The sequence below is a fragment of the Macaca fascicularis genome, chromosome 8 (assembly GCF_037993035.2).
Source record: "Macaca fascicularis isolate 582-1 chromosome 8, T2T-MFA8v1.1".
NCBI classification, from domain to species: Eukaryota; Metazoa; Chordata; class Mammalia; order Primates; family Cercopithecidae; genus Macaca; species Macaca fascicularis.
The window spans coordinates 20,341,718-20,356,802 of NC_088382.1; the positions used below are offsets into that span (position 1 = coordinate 20,341,718).

General features: G+C 43.7%; 1 protein-coding gene across 3 annotated transcripts in view; it reads right to left on the reverse strand.

Moving 5' to 3' along the window:
* MTMR7 (myotubularin related protein 7) overlaps window positions 1-15,085 on the reverse strand; it is a 114,667-nt gene that overhangs the window by 23,553 nt on the left and 76,029 nt on the right. For 2 of the 3 annotated variants that reach the window (XM_065518908.2, XM_005562660.5), the window contains exon 7: window positions 8,664-8,796. The exons of the other annotated variant lie outside the window; for it this stretch is intronic. In XM_065518908.2, coding sequence (XP_065374980.1) covers window positions 8,664-8,796 — 133 coding nt within the window. The remainder of the gene's footprint in view (window positions 1-8,663; window positions 8,797-15,085) is intronic. 3 annotated transcript variants of the gene reach the window in all.

Here is a 15,085-nt window from a genome sequence, read left to right on the forward strand (position 1 = left end):
TGAGACCAGGAGTTCAACACCAACCTGGGCAATGTAGCAAGACCCCATCTCTACAAAAATAAAAATAAAAAATTAGCTGGGTGTGGAGGTGCACGCCTGTAGTCCCAGATACTCAGGAGGCTGAGGTAGGAGGATCACTTGAACCCAGGGGTCGGAGGCTGCTGTGAGCTACAATTGCACCACTGCACTTCAACCTGGGCAACATAAGGAGACCCTCTCTCTTATTTTAAAAATATATGTGTGTGCCCATTTCTGTTACATCTGCCATATGTAATGGGGCTTGGTGCTTTCCTCTCAATGAACCTTCACAACTTCCCATCTAGAGTGGATAGAATTATCTATTTTTTATTTTATTTTATTTATGTATTTATTTATTTTGAGACAGAGTCTTGCTCAGTCGCCAAGGCTGGAGTGCAATGGTGTGATCTCGGCTCACTGTAACCTCCACCTCCTGGATTCAAGCAATTCTCCTGCTTCAGCTTCCTGAGTAGCCGGGACTACAGGCACACACCACCACGCCAGGCTAATTTTTGTATTTTCAGTAGAGACGGGGTTTCGCCATGTTGGCCAGGCAGGTCTCAAACTCCTGACCTCAGGTGATCCGCATGCCTCAGCCTCCCAAAGTGCTGGGATTACAGGTATAAGCCACCACGCCCAGCTGACAGAATTATCTTGATTTATTAAGGAGTAATGGGCTCATTTATGAGCTAATGCTCATGAGTAATGCTAGCAATGCAGCAAATACACTGGGATAGAAATCTAAATCCCTCGACTCTACTTTCCATATTATTTTCACTAAAAAAATTGAGAATAATTAAAAGAAAATATACAAACTGAGCCAGGATGAACAGGAATTGAACTGAAGGTAGGGTTTAAGGGATGCTAAAATCTAAATAGGGAACTCCAAGCAAATGGCACAAGAGAAGTCGAGACTGGGAAAAGATGGGGGTTGACAGGCTGGAAAGTCTGGCGTGCATGTAAAGCAGTAGGCACTAGAGAGAAGGCCAGGAATCCCGGAAGACTGAGATGGTGGCTGCCAATAACTCAAGTGGTAAAATGAGCAGCACATGCAGTAGAGGATGCAGGGGTGGGGGTCGTTCCGCACGCCTCATGCCAGCTGAGAAAGCTTCCAGGACCAACACTCTTAGGAACTTCGAGACTGTATTGTCACTGGCAAGCAAACTGAACTGCCAAACCCCACCTAGAGCCTTATAGAAAAACAGCTCCTCTTATCACTAACATTAGCCACATCTGTCTTGAGTTTGATGGGCTACGCTTTCTTCTACAAGCACTCATTTTGAAACTCTCCTAGTTCTCTGAAAATCTGCCATCACAGTTAACAGAACAATAATTCTGAGGGTGAACATTTTAAAATTAATCTTTGAATTGTCTCAGTGAACTGCAAAATAAAGCATCGCTTGGAGAAATTTAACTACTATTCTCTCATTAAATAAAACCTTCTTTTCTTTTGTCCCTTTGATAATGTCAAATGCTTTGGCTTTGACATCCAGTTAAAACACTCAACCATGACTTACCCAGGGAAGGCCCTCAGTGAGATCACTAATAAACAAGCATGATCTTTTCTTCCTGCCATGATTTCTGTTCTAGGTCAAAACTGGTTACTTCTTTCAGAATGAATGAATGAAGCATTTGCCTATCCCATGCCTGGCATAGAGAACACTCCAACACTGATGAATATATGAGCGTCTGTGATAACCATCCCGGCTCCTGTGTGTTAAGTACTTACTACAAGCAGGTATTGTGCCTGAGGCTCTGCATAATCTGCCTACTGGGTAGATTCACTCTCGATTTTCAGATTGGAAAGAGTGGCTTCAAGAGGTTTACCAGGCCATCATGGTTACATAGCCAGTAAACCACTGAGCTGGAATCCATTCCGCCGCACATGCATCCATACTCTCGCTGTAGCCTATGTCTCTGTGCTTAGTGTATGATGGTCCAGATGGGCAGATCCCATCCAGCACTTGAGCAGCTGTGTTTGAAATCCTCATACAACACCAGAGAGGCAAAGCACACATGCTTGATCCACTTCTTTCCTCTAAATGACCACGCCGATAGCCAGTGAAGCCTGCCAGGCTTCTGGTCTAGCAGAACACTTGTTAAAAAGCCGTACAAAACTGCTCTTTCCCTGTAGAGCGACCTGTTTCCACTTTAATGGGAAAATGATTTTTCTATGTGGAAACCTAGTCCAGGATGCCAAGTTCTGAGAAAAAAATGACTAGATCTTCAGGTTATTAGTGGTTATCTCCTCCAATAGCTAAGTAATCTGAGGAAATTAATAATGGTTAAAAACTGAGACTATAGAAAGCTGGAGAAGAACCAACCTTTACAGCTTTTTCATTAGCTCACATCTGGTAGAACGTCACAGCATAAATTTGCAGGTAATGTGATAAAGGAAATACTTCAAAATGAAAAGCTTAAATTTGCAATATCTACAAAGGGCTGAATCCATCATCCGTTTCCTCAAGGTTGAATTAGCCAGCACTCCTAAAGACATGAGGTACGGAAGAACGTGTCGAGCAGAAGGGACAATGGGACCGAGAGCCACCACCTCTCCTCTCCGAGCAGAGAGAACTATCAGAGAAACCCTGGAGCTGGGTGTGTCCGGGGCCGTTCCTTTTAGACTGCCTCCAAGGCAACCTGGCAGGGAGACCAGAGCAGGCATCCAACACGTGACTGTCGTACCCACCATGGTGCCTCCCACGACAACTCCAAGTGCTCTGCCTCCGACCACCCTTTCCACACTGAACGAAGATTCCAATCAATCAGGACTCAAAAACCTTTGCATGAAAGAAAAGATCGGGTATCATCTCTAGAGCACCCTGACTTTGCCACAAAACATCCTCCACTGTCAATGCTCATCATGTCAGGGAATATTTTTTTAAGTGGTTCTATTTTGAGGCCTGCTAAAAAGATTCCAGTCTTTTAGAATGGATCTGCCTGGCCCCCTTTCATACAGTCCCTGACTGCACGATTGCCCACAGAACTGAGCTGACATGGGGCCTGCGTCCCACATGCTCTGGGCTCGCTTCCCCTGCTCCGCTGTCAGGCTAAGATGTGCAAGTCCGTAGAACAACTTGCTGAGAAAATGCCTGAAGGCCTGATGTGCTGTTTATTAAATCATTTTTGGTGAACGTGCGTGATTGCCCACAGGCCCTATCACGAGACAAACGTTTCTGTGCTTCTGAAAACTGTGCTCTTACTCCGTGACTTCTGAATAAAGAAATTGAGAAAATGCACCCACAGGAAGGCATGGGGCCTACCAAATACTTGCCTGGCTGACCGAATTCACCTAAACCCATCAACGTATCCATTTCATTGAGTGCTTATTTTCAAAGACATGACTGCTTCCCAAGAGAAAGTATACCCACCTTACAATGGAAAGCACTTTATAGTTTGCAAGAAATCCTTTTAATGATCATGAGTTAAAGTGGGCAAGATATGTTGCTTATTGCTTTACAAATACAGAAAATGAGATTTGTTCAAGTTTACCCAGAAACTAAATCAAGAACCCAAACCTAGGACTTCACACACTGAGGCCAGGGCACCTTCCACACTAACCCACTATCTCGAGAGGCAGAAAAGCCTAGGGGTTAAGAGTGAGGCATCTGAACTCACACTAAGTAGGTAAAAATGGTGATTCTACCACTTACTATTTTGAGCTGAAACAAGTTTCTCAGGCTCTGTGCCTCAATTTCCTCATCTGTAAAATGAAGGTAAAAGTAGCAACAACAAGTGCAATAAGGTTTACTTGAGTAAATACAGCTTAAAAATTTTGAACAGTGTCCAATACATAGTAAACCTTCCATAAATGTATCTTCATTACTATGTGAAGTGGTTATAATGATCCTTGCGGTTCATATAATGATCCTTGTGGTCACAAGCTGTGAGCTTGTCTTACACCAGAACCACTACTCAACAAGGATCACTGTGATGTGATAAAAAGTGCTAGGTTAAAATACTGCTTTGTAATGTGACACTGGAAAGGATGTTTTAAAAAACAATTTAAAAGTGTAATACACCAGACTCTGTAACTGGAGAGAGGCACTCCTGCTGGCCTTGAAGAAACAGGATGCCATGCTGTGAACAGCCCACATGTGGGGCCCTCAGCTGAATTCTGCCAGCAACCATAAGTGCTTACAAGTAGATTCTTCCCCGTTCAAACTTCCTGAAGAGAACGCAGCCCAGCTGCCACTTTGACTGCAGCCTTGAAAGATGCTAAGAGGGTCCCTGGGTTCTCATTTATGCTTGAGACACATCCACCTGCCCTACAGAAACCATGAGATAATAAATATCGTTTTTTAAAAAAGGAATATACCAACCATAGCACACAGTTTGTAAATACAGAGGGAAAAAGGGAAAAACATCACTCTTATCTTTCCTTGCTAATCCAATGATCATTCCGGACATGCTCTCCTAGTCTTTCTTCAGACATGTGATTTACTGTAGAGTGAATAAGAATATGCAAACAATTTTACGACCTGAATTTTTCACTTACATTGTACACATTCTCCCGTGTTAGTACATATAGTCTTCACATTTAGTATTTTTCATGGATGCAAACTTTTCTATCAAGAAGGTGAAGTAAAATTAATCAGTACTACTGTTAGACATTCATTCGGCTTCCAATATTCTATTATTATAAATAAACACCACTATTAACACGGGCATGTCTGTATCTTATTTTTATTTTTGAGACAGGACCTCAGTCTTTGTCACCCAGGCTGGAGGGCAGTGGCACGATCATGGATCACTGCAGCCTCAACCTCCCAGGCCCAAGTGATCCTCCCACATCAGCTTCCTGAGCAGGTGGGACTACAGGCACACACCACCACACCTGGTTGACTTTTTTTCATTTTCTAAATTTTCTGTAGAGACAGGGTCTCACTGTGTTGCCCAGGCTGGTCTCAAACTCCTGCGGCTCAAGTGATCCTCAATGTCTCAGCCTCCCAAAGTGCTGGAATTACAGGCATGAGTCTCCATGCCCTTCCTGTCTTTTTATTTTTTGAAAACATATTTTGGATTACTCCCTAAGCAGCAGCAACCTGGTAAAAAACTATCTCTAAACAAAACACATTATGTCTATCTAAGCCAATTTAAATAATACTATAAATATTTAGGTACTAGTTTTACCACATTCTTTTGAGTAGTGAATATCTTAATTTGTAAAAACTTGGGTGACAAATGGTACTTTGAGGTTTTAACTTACATTTCTCTAATTACCAGAGCAAGTTTACATGTTTATCTACATGTTCGTTTCAACTTACTGTTTACTCTTTTAAAAATTATGCTACTTCATCTATAGACTACAGATAATACCACGTACTGCACACAACTGTTGTGAAAATGAGATACAATCATTTAAATGAAAATATTTATGAAGTGTGGCAAAGGGCAGTTGCTCAATTTTTAGTTTAATGAATACATTGATGAATAAGTGGTCAGTGACACTGCGGCCAACAGTATTAATCTAACAGTCATGTGGAAGGTAGGCAGGCACAAAGCTACTCGTGGGGAGAAAGTGATATTTTCTAGGTGACCTCCGAAAGATGGCAAGTTGATTGGAAGAGGAGGAAGATGTCCCAGCTGTGTCTTTCCTATCAGTGCTTGCCGACCTTCAGAGCAGATATGAAGAGGTGTCCCAATGGCGCACAACCTCAACAAGTGGAGACATGCAGGTAACTCCATGCACCTTTCCACCTTCCTCTTCACCGCTTCCTCCCCAACACCCAGGATGCCGAAGAGGTAAAAGCTCCACCTCTGCTGATAACAATACCCTGGCCTTGGAAAGCGACTATTCCAGGCTCTTCTATGGACTGTTTTAATGGATGGAGCCGGAAGCCATTATCCTCAGTAAACTAACTCAGGAACAGAAAACCAAGCACCATGTGTTGTCACTTAAAAGTGGGAGCTGAACAATGAGAACACATGGACACAGGGAGGGGAATAACACACACTGGGGCCTGTCAGTGGAAGTTGGGAGTTGGGGGGTGGGGGTAAAAGGGGAGGTGGGGGGTAGGGGTGACGGATGGGGCTTGGGAGGAGGTGGGGGACAGAGGGAGAGCATTAGGAAAAATAGCTAATGCCTGCTGGACTTAATACTTAGGTGATGGGTTGACAGGTGCAGCAAAACACCATGGCACACATTTACCTATGGAACAAACCTGTACATCCTGCACACGTACCCCAGAACTTAAAAATTTAAAATAAAAAAAGAAAAGAAAATACAGGGTATCTTCTTATTACTTGAGGGAAAAGCCATCATCTATATTATCAAAAGGCAAACTATTGTGAAAATCATTTCATTAAATTACAAAACTGCTTGCTATGTGACTGAAAGGCATCATTTTCTCTCCTTAGGAAGTATAGATCCCATAAAAATAGTTTGGTTGAAACCTACAAATCAAAGTTAAAATTAAATCATCTCTACAGCAGACCTACACAGGATGTGAACTTGGTCCTAGATTTCAGTTTCTGATGAAATATCTTCCAGGTCTTGCTCACAGAGAGCTGTTTGAAACCAGAATGCAAACAATTTTACTTTTCTGTTATTCAGAATCTATTCTGATTATATCCATAACAATGGTAAAAAAATAATAATAATCATTCAGAAAATAATAATCATGAATGAAATGCATCATTCATTCCTCTGCCTACCAAGTGACCAGCAGTACGAACCTTCATATCTCTCTGATGCCAAGGATAGCTGTTTGAAGGAGGGAAAGCCTTAGAAGGTGGGTCTGATTGCAACACTTCCTCATTGGCTCAGCCTCCGCAGTGGTTTATAATTTACTCGGTAAAAACAGGTAGTCAAACATTGGTCAAGACCACGTACAGGCATCCAGAAAGATATCCTTGCCTACTGCACTGCACGTAGCTGGAAAAGCTATGTGAAAGCACCATGTTCCCTTATGAAACAGACAGCTGCCCTCCGGAACTTGGTCAGTTTGCATGTCCTTTAGAAAACAGTAGTGAGTCAGACCACAGGCGTAAAGGCAGGAGAAATGGCTCCTAACAAGAAACCATAGAATTACCCATTTAAAAACAAAAGCCAAATGTATATGCTGTCAGCACTGGTAGGAGCAACTCTCTGTATAGAAGAATATTTATGTTCTCCAAGTCATCCTATGAAATGACTAAATAAAAACTTTGAAGCGTAACTTTATGATCCTGATAAATGATGAACAGTCTTCAGACTAAAGTCAGACTACCTTTCCTATCATAGTACCAAGCTAGTCCAGTTTTTCAACACATAAAAAACATAGTTTATAGCAGGAACAGCCAAACTGTGCATGATAATCTCTAAAAGTTTAAGTTGCTCAAATAATCATGCCCAGGATATGATCACTGTGACCTGAGACAATATCCAGGTATTGTCACTGTGACCTGAGAGACTGACTGCCAACTATGTACAGAAGATGGAAATGGCTCTGGGGCTGAGATGTTTTCAGATGTAGGAAGGGATTTCTGCTGAAGAGGGGCATCAAATTGTCACAGCTGCAAGACCCATAGAAAGTACTGGCCTAATCCTGTCATTCTGCAGCAGGTGATGGAGCCCCAAACAAGTTAAATGATGTGTTCAAAGTTTCATAATGACTGAGATGAACCAGAAAGTCCAGGAAACAGAATGGAAATTAGGCCTGTTTGTGACACTCAGATTTCTCCCACCCCAACGTTAGGGTGTTCTCATTAAACGAAGAACAGCATAGGTAACTGAGAGCAAACGTGGACTCCTGGAAAAAATAATTCAGCACCTCCTTTGTCCCTCTTCATTCCAGAGCCTGCATTTCCAATCAAGACAGCCCACTTCCCTGGCTCCCAGCTCCAGCTCTCCAGGGCTTCCCCCAGAAGCGCAGACACTGCATGGACAGCCAAGGCACAAGGCCATGGTTTCTGCATCCTCTGTCTTTTCCCAGTTCACAGAGCCGGAAGTGGTAGACTACAGTGACAGATTCCTAGCGGGGTCACTGCGATCACAAGGAGCAGAAGCAGCAGACTAAGCTGGTTTTGCTTGAAATGCAGAATTTCTGCTCATCAGCCTATGGCTGGCTTGGCTACATGAATAACTCTTCTCTGTTACATAATCCATCTCTTTAACTTCCTGTCCACACGAGTATGTAAGTCTGTGGGTACATGTCTTATAGTGTTTGCCGTACATGTCGAAGTGTGTGTGGAGGCATCAGGAGGTTACATGCATGTGTATTGTGGTGGCTGCTGTTTAGAAATGAGGGTCCCTTCGGATGGCCATTCAGCAAGGATACAGTTTTTGAACCTGATCTCCATACAAGGTTATTGCTTTAAATGTAGGAGTATCTTATTCCTAAATGGCCTTGAATGTGGATCACACTAACATTATGAAGAAGAAACAAAAACATCCCTGTGCACTTTGACCTTAGATGTTAAGTATCATTGTAGAGTCCTGACTGCTAACCACCAAATGACAAAGCCACCTCACAGTGATGCTTACAAAATAAGAGAAAGGTTCTTCAGTGTTTACAAAGCCATTGTAACATGGTATTCTTCCCAAATTATCACACCTATGTGAAAAAAACAAAAAAACATTTGAAAATCAACACTATCTTATTCCCTTTTGGCATCAAAATACTTAACTGCATTTTAATGCTGTGCATAAGGAAATGGTTTACCTTCCAGCATTTTCTGCAGACTGTTCCTCATGACATGGATGTTCTCTATCCCGATAAACTGAAACTTGATATTGGAATAATTGTCTTCATTCTCATAGCCTTTCCCTGCAGCGCGATTTGCCATTGCATTAAGCTGCAGTGGTCAGCAAAACAGAACAGTCATCAATTACATTGATTAAACAATGAAGAAACAACCAAAACATTTCATGGATACCCAATCAAAGCATTCAGAATGATGTGCGGAAACGTAATATGCTTATTTGAATCACTGCAACCTTGCACTGAGCTACATAGCTTCAGGCACTCCTGCTGAGCTTATATTCAACAGCAGGAATTTGTCAGTGTTGGTCACATTTTCTTAGCTGGAAAGCAGTCTACTGATAAACCCTTCTGGAGGTGTCTCTTGCAGTCCCCGTCAGAGATGCCACACTGAATGTGGAATTCTGTGATGGAACCACGTAGTCCATTTTAATACCACATATAACCCGTAGGTTGGCAGAAGAATATCAGCAGAAACAGCTGTCAGAATAAGGCTCTATATATTGTTATATCCTCTTGTATTATATGACCAATAAACATGTTATCAAATAGGAATGGCTGCATCATTCTAATCAGCCCACAAGATCCCTCAGATGCCCAATTAAACCTTGAGCAGGAATTACTGAATAAAATGAAGAGAAGGAATGCAACCACGTCTCCAGAGACGTTTCCACCAGCCACCTTATTTAAATCTAGAGATCTTTTGGGCTTTTTGATCACTTTATTATAATTTTGCATATGGGAAGGTGGGGTCTCCAAGTGCAAACTAGGTTAAGTCATAGTGGTCTTAGAAGAAATGTATTTAATGCAAACACTGTCCTAGCCCTGTGTGGCTAAAATCAAGAAGGGGACAAGTCCTACTTTAGCTGGGAAATACATCGGTTTCTAGAATGGGTGAACATTCTTGCTATTTTATTAAGCAGGTCATCACATCCTAGCAAACAGTACTCACTGACCACTCTCCTGCACCCACCAAGGACAGGAGAGCTGTGCCAGGCACAGAACCTAAGCTAGGAACTCACCACCGGAAAAAATGTCTGCTTTTGAAACCACAATGCACCATAGTACTTTTTAAGAAGCCAAAAGACCTAAGTTTAAAGTTAAAGACACTTATGTTCTTGACACAAATCTTCTAAACATCTCACAAAATTAAAAGTACCAGCACATAAAAATAGATGCCCAAGAATATTTATTGAAAAAAGCTGAAAACCCATGACTATCTCAATAGGGCAATAGCAGTATACACGAAGGTTTATCACGCCCTGGACTGCGAGCAGTGACCAAGAAGGAGGGCACAGATCACACAGCAGACACATAGAAGTTCTGAGGCTTATGATGAGGTTATGTCATGATGTAAGTTGAAAATGCCGTTAAGTCAAAAGTGCGTGGCAAACTGGGAGCTGCGCCCGCTGCTGCTGCCCAGCATCACAAGAGAAGTACAGTTTCTGAATGTCTGTTGCTTTTGCACCATTGTAAAAAGTCAGAAAATCATGTAGGTTGAACCATTAAGTCAGGGACCCTCTGTGCATAGACTTGGCACTGGCCCATGACAACTGAAAAGAGTAAGCTACAGAATAATATTCATACAGTCATCCATTTTTATAAAACCAACTTACAAATATGTCTTTAAGTTTTTGCATGTTAATCAAGCAGGATTAAAATGTATAGAAAACAGTAGCAATTTGGCAGCAATCACAGCAGAAAGACAGCGTGGCAGGTGACAGGGGAATGCCATCAGTACTACTTTGGACGCCCCCGTAATCTTTCATTGATACCGAGAGCATATATGAAGTTTGTAATTGAATAGAAATGAAGTGCATTAGAAGTGAAAACAGCAGAGGACAAGCCGCTGCCATAGGGGCCCAGGCTGGCAGACACCTCACATTTCAGTAGTAGCCCTGCTCCATGACTTGGCTCATGTGACATCAGCTGGGGCACATCAGCCCCTCAGGACACTGCTCCCATCTACAAAAGGGCGTCATCTTTCTCCCAGGCATGCTGTGAGAATAAAGAGCCTGGCCTTAATCAAGAAAAAATATTAAAATAATGCATTTCAAAACAACTTATGTTCACACTTTAAAAAGTATAAATAGTTTGTAGGGAAAACTTTTCTAAAATTACCTGTAGACATTGTTCTTCCAAAACTATTATAAAATATCACTGCTTTGTATAATTTTTCAAAGATGTTGGTTTATCTTTTATAACAAGCATCATAAATAGAATTAATAGGATACTTGCAAGTATCCTTATGTGACATGAACTTTACATTTATGCTGTATCTTGACTAATTCAGGTTAAGCCTTTTCACCACATACCACAGAGATACTTTTTTTTTTTTTTTTTTTTGAGATGGAGTCTCGCTCTGTAGCCCAGGCTGGAGTGCAGTGGCCGGATCTCAGCTCACTGCAAGCTCCACCTCCTGGGTTCACACCATTCTCCGGCCTCAGCCTCCCCAGTAGCTGGGACTACAGGCGCCCGCCACCTCGCCCGGCTAGTTTTTTGTATTTCTTAGTAGAGACGGGGTTTCACCGTGTTAGCCAGGATGGTCTCGATCGCCTGACCTCGTGATCCACCCGTCTTGGCCTCCCAAAGTGCTGGGATTACAGGCTTGAGCCACCACGCCCGGCCCAGAGATACTCTTTTTTAAAACCATAACAAACAAAAACCAGCCAGGCACAGTGTCTCATGCCTGGAATTCCAGCATTCTGGGAGGCAGAGGTGGGCAGATGTCTTGAGCTCAGTTCAAGATCAGCCTGCGCAACATGGCAAAACCCCATTTCTACAAAAAATGCAACAATTAGCCAGATGTGGTGGCATGTGACTAGTCCCAGCTACTTGGGAGGCAGAGGTGGGAGGACTGCTTGAGCCTGGGAGGTCAAGGCTGCAGTGAGCTGTGATCGTGCCACTGAACTCCAGCCTAGGTGACAGAGCGAGACCCCATGTTACTGACCATTCTCCTCCTCTACCCACAAAGACACGAGGGCTATCCCAAGCAGAGATTTAAAAACAAAAAAAAAAAATACATAGTCTACAAAAGTTAGAATGTGGAATCGATTTTTTAAAAATAAACAAATATTAAAATATTATTATTTTAATCTATAATTAAGACTCCACGTACACATTATGAAATAGCTGATTATCTCTGATCTTGGAGAATTGATTGGTAGTCTTCCTTAAAAGCAAAGTAGCAACACAAATAACCTCCTGAACATCAATGTGCACTTCTCTGAATGAACAGAAGGTGGCAATATTTATCTACCATCTAAAGTGTAATTTCTTAGGATTTCCACCTCTTTTACAGGACCTATCATATAGTGCAGCAAAAGCTGGACCCTTAAAGCAGGAGATACGGTTTTACAATTAATAAAAATTCAGTAAGTTATCTTGCACATTTCATGCGTATGTGTGTGCGGTAAGATATAGCATCCCTTACATAAACAAATCGCTATTACTACAGTAAATACGGCCCTCTGTCCCTTTGACTGAGAACTCCATTTCACAACTAAAGAAAAACTATTGATTTCAGGTCCTAAAAGTTCTCAAGTAGATAAAGCAATAAAGGAAGCCACTTCGGTTTCAATGTATGTTTAAGAAACACAAGGGACAGGTGAAAAGTAGGACTGGAAAAGTACCGTTTCCTAACACAAGGTTCTTTTGCTGTTTGATAATATCAGTGTCTTTGGGTGCAGAGAAGTTAATAAATGAAGCAAAGTCAACACTCTGTGGACACCTACTAAGGCCAGGCGTTAAGTGGAATCAAACGAAGCTGTTCCTGTGGCCTTCCGCTTAGAACTGGCAATGGAAGGGAAAGCACATGGCACCCAGTGGTCACAGATGACGTCCACCAGGACTGGGCAAGAGCTGAGCAAAAGGTAGACACAGTGACAGCGACAGGAGTTGGAATCTAAGGCAACTGTCTGGCCCGGGGATCAGGGGTAACGTTTTGTGACAGAGAGAAAGCTAGAGCTGGACTTGAACATAATCCGGAAGGATGGAGAGAGGGGGGAGGGCATTCTAGATGACCAGTGAGCTAACCACTCCAAGTGAAGACGAAGGTTCCTGTGTGGCAGCTACAGCAAGAGGGAAGGCTAGAAAGCACTGAGGGTCCACTACAACAGGCCCAGCAAGGAACTGAGGCTTCGCCTGTGGCAGCGGAGAGCAACTCCAGGAGTTTGAACAAGTCTAACTGAAAAACTGGAGGCTGATTTAGTGTCCACAACAGAGAAGATGCACAGGAATAAGGAGCGAGCAGAGAGGGGTGGGCGCTGAAAACCTCGGCGCTGAAAGAGAGGAGGGATGGAGAATGCAGGCTCCACGAGAGGCCCTGAGCCTCTCATTTATGGCCATATCCCTATCCTTCAAACTGGCACAGAACAGGCACTCAAGGAAGATTTACTGACCGGCTGAGCAACTGCATAAATGACCGGATAACAGAATGAGGTCAGGGGAGAGCAGGCCAAGACTGAAGAAACAGCATCAGATTCTCACCCTAACCCTGAATCAATCAAGCATAGGAAAACTCACTCTGTGTTCATCGTGTTATCAGCGTGGTCACTGCCTTAGTCCTGGAGTCTGCCATTTCCACAGCTACATTTTATGCCTGAATAATGACAGTGCCTAAGCTGACATGGTTGGGAAATGACCATAAAAGCTGATCTTGGCAGGAGGGGGACTTGGTCTTGCCCTAACACAGGCTGTCAAATGATGGTCTTTCTCTCTCCCTCCTATATAACTGGTTAAAGGAAAAAACTTCACTTGTGGTGCAAATACAAACTTGTGAGTTGATTTTATTCCTTGCAACTATTCTCTACAACTGTGCTAGTCAAAATCCTCCTTTCTACCCGCTAAGGACCTCTTGGGCAGATTCAATAGCATCAGGCGTATATTCAGATGGAAAATCTCTATCCAGCCTAACTTAGAATTCCAGTCCCGTGTATGATGCAAAATTAGTTCCTCCCCCACCACCGCCTTACAGGCTGTTTGGACTGGGGAGGGGTTTGCTCCGGGCCTCCCTCCCTCTCGTCTTTCTTGTAGGCCCTATCTGTGGACTGGGAGGATGGGTGCAGAGAAGGGATAAGAGAAGAGGTAAATTTCTCTTTGGAAAGCTAGGCAGGGTTGCAGTTCTCTTCATTGGCTGACGTGAGTTGGTCACCACTTCCCTCTCTGGCATAGTGTCCAAGCGCTGAATCTCCCCAGGTATAGATGCAGGTTTTTGGAGGTGGAGAGTACACATCTCACTGACATGGGAGATCCACCTTGGCTTGATCCTACTCCAATCCGCTCAACTTCCCTCACCAGCATACCCACCCCAAGTCACCCAGAGCTGAAGATGCCTGGCGGCTGAGCCCTTTTAAGAACATTGAAGCAAGATGGTTCATGCTCAACTTCCTTCCTCAGGGTCCACTTGACCCACAGGAAACTTCTCCACCCTTGCCCTGCCAAAAGAAGGGAGCACAGACTGCTCCACGGCCACTGGACACTGCCCTCGCCTCAGTTCTCTTCACTCTGGTTGCTGCCATGACGGCCATCAGCAAGTGTGAGACCCCAGATTCCCCTCTCTCAGGCACCCTCATCTCTACCACTGACCCCTCCCAGGACTCAGCAAGTAGGAACCACCCACTCACTAATTCCAGAGAAAAAGAAAAACATCCCACATGACATCCTGTTACACAACTACAAACTCACTGACCTGGTGAAATCAGGGGGCAGAACCACAGCGCAGTCTCTGGAGAAGCAGCAAGGACAAAAGGCTGGGCGTCACGGAGGCAAGTGCCTTCTCTTCATGCCTCAGCACCCCCTCCGCTGGCCCTGGCTACGTCAGAGGAGCTGTTGGGGCTTTCTCCGGCCTCATCAGGTGTGTGCTCAGAGGTGGTAACCCCCACAGAGCCTCCACGTGGTAATGAGGCTCTGCCGGAGAATTTTCGTAAACAGAAAAAACACCTTGGGTCAAACGGAGCAAGCGTGGGCTCTGGGGTTAGATAAGCCTGGATGTGAATCTGGGTTCTGCCCTGAACTGAGAGACCCTGGGCAAATTACTGAACCTCTTTAAGTTCTAGCCCTTATCCATGAAAAGAAACAAAACAAAACAAAACCCTCACAACTTGCCAGGATTCTTGAAAGAACTAAATGAGAAAGTGTCTTGGCCGGGCGCCGTGGCTCACGCCTGTAATCCTAGCACTTGGGGAGGCCCAGACGGTGGATCACCTGAGGTCAGGAGTTTCAGACCAACCTGACCAACATGGTGAAACCCCGTCTCTACTAAAATTACCAAAAAAATCAGCCGGGCATGGTGGCTGGTGCCTGTAATCTCAGCTACTAGGGATGCTGAGGCAGGAGAATTGCTTGAACCTGTGAGGTGGAGGTTGCAGTGATCCAAGATCATG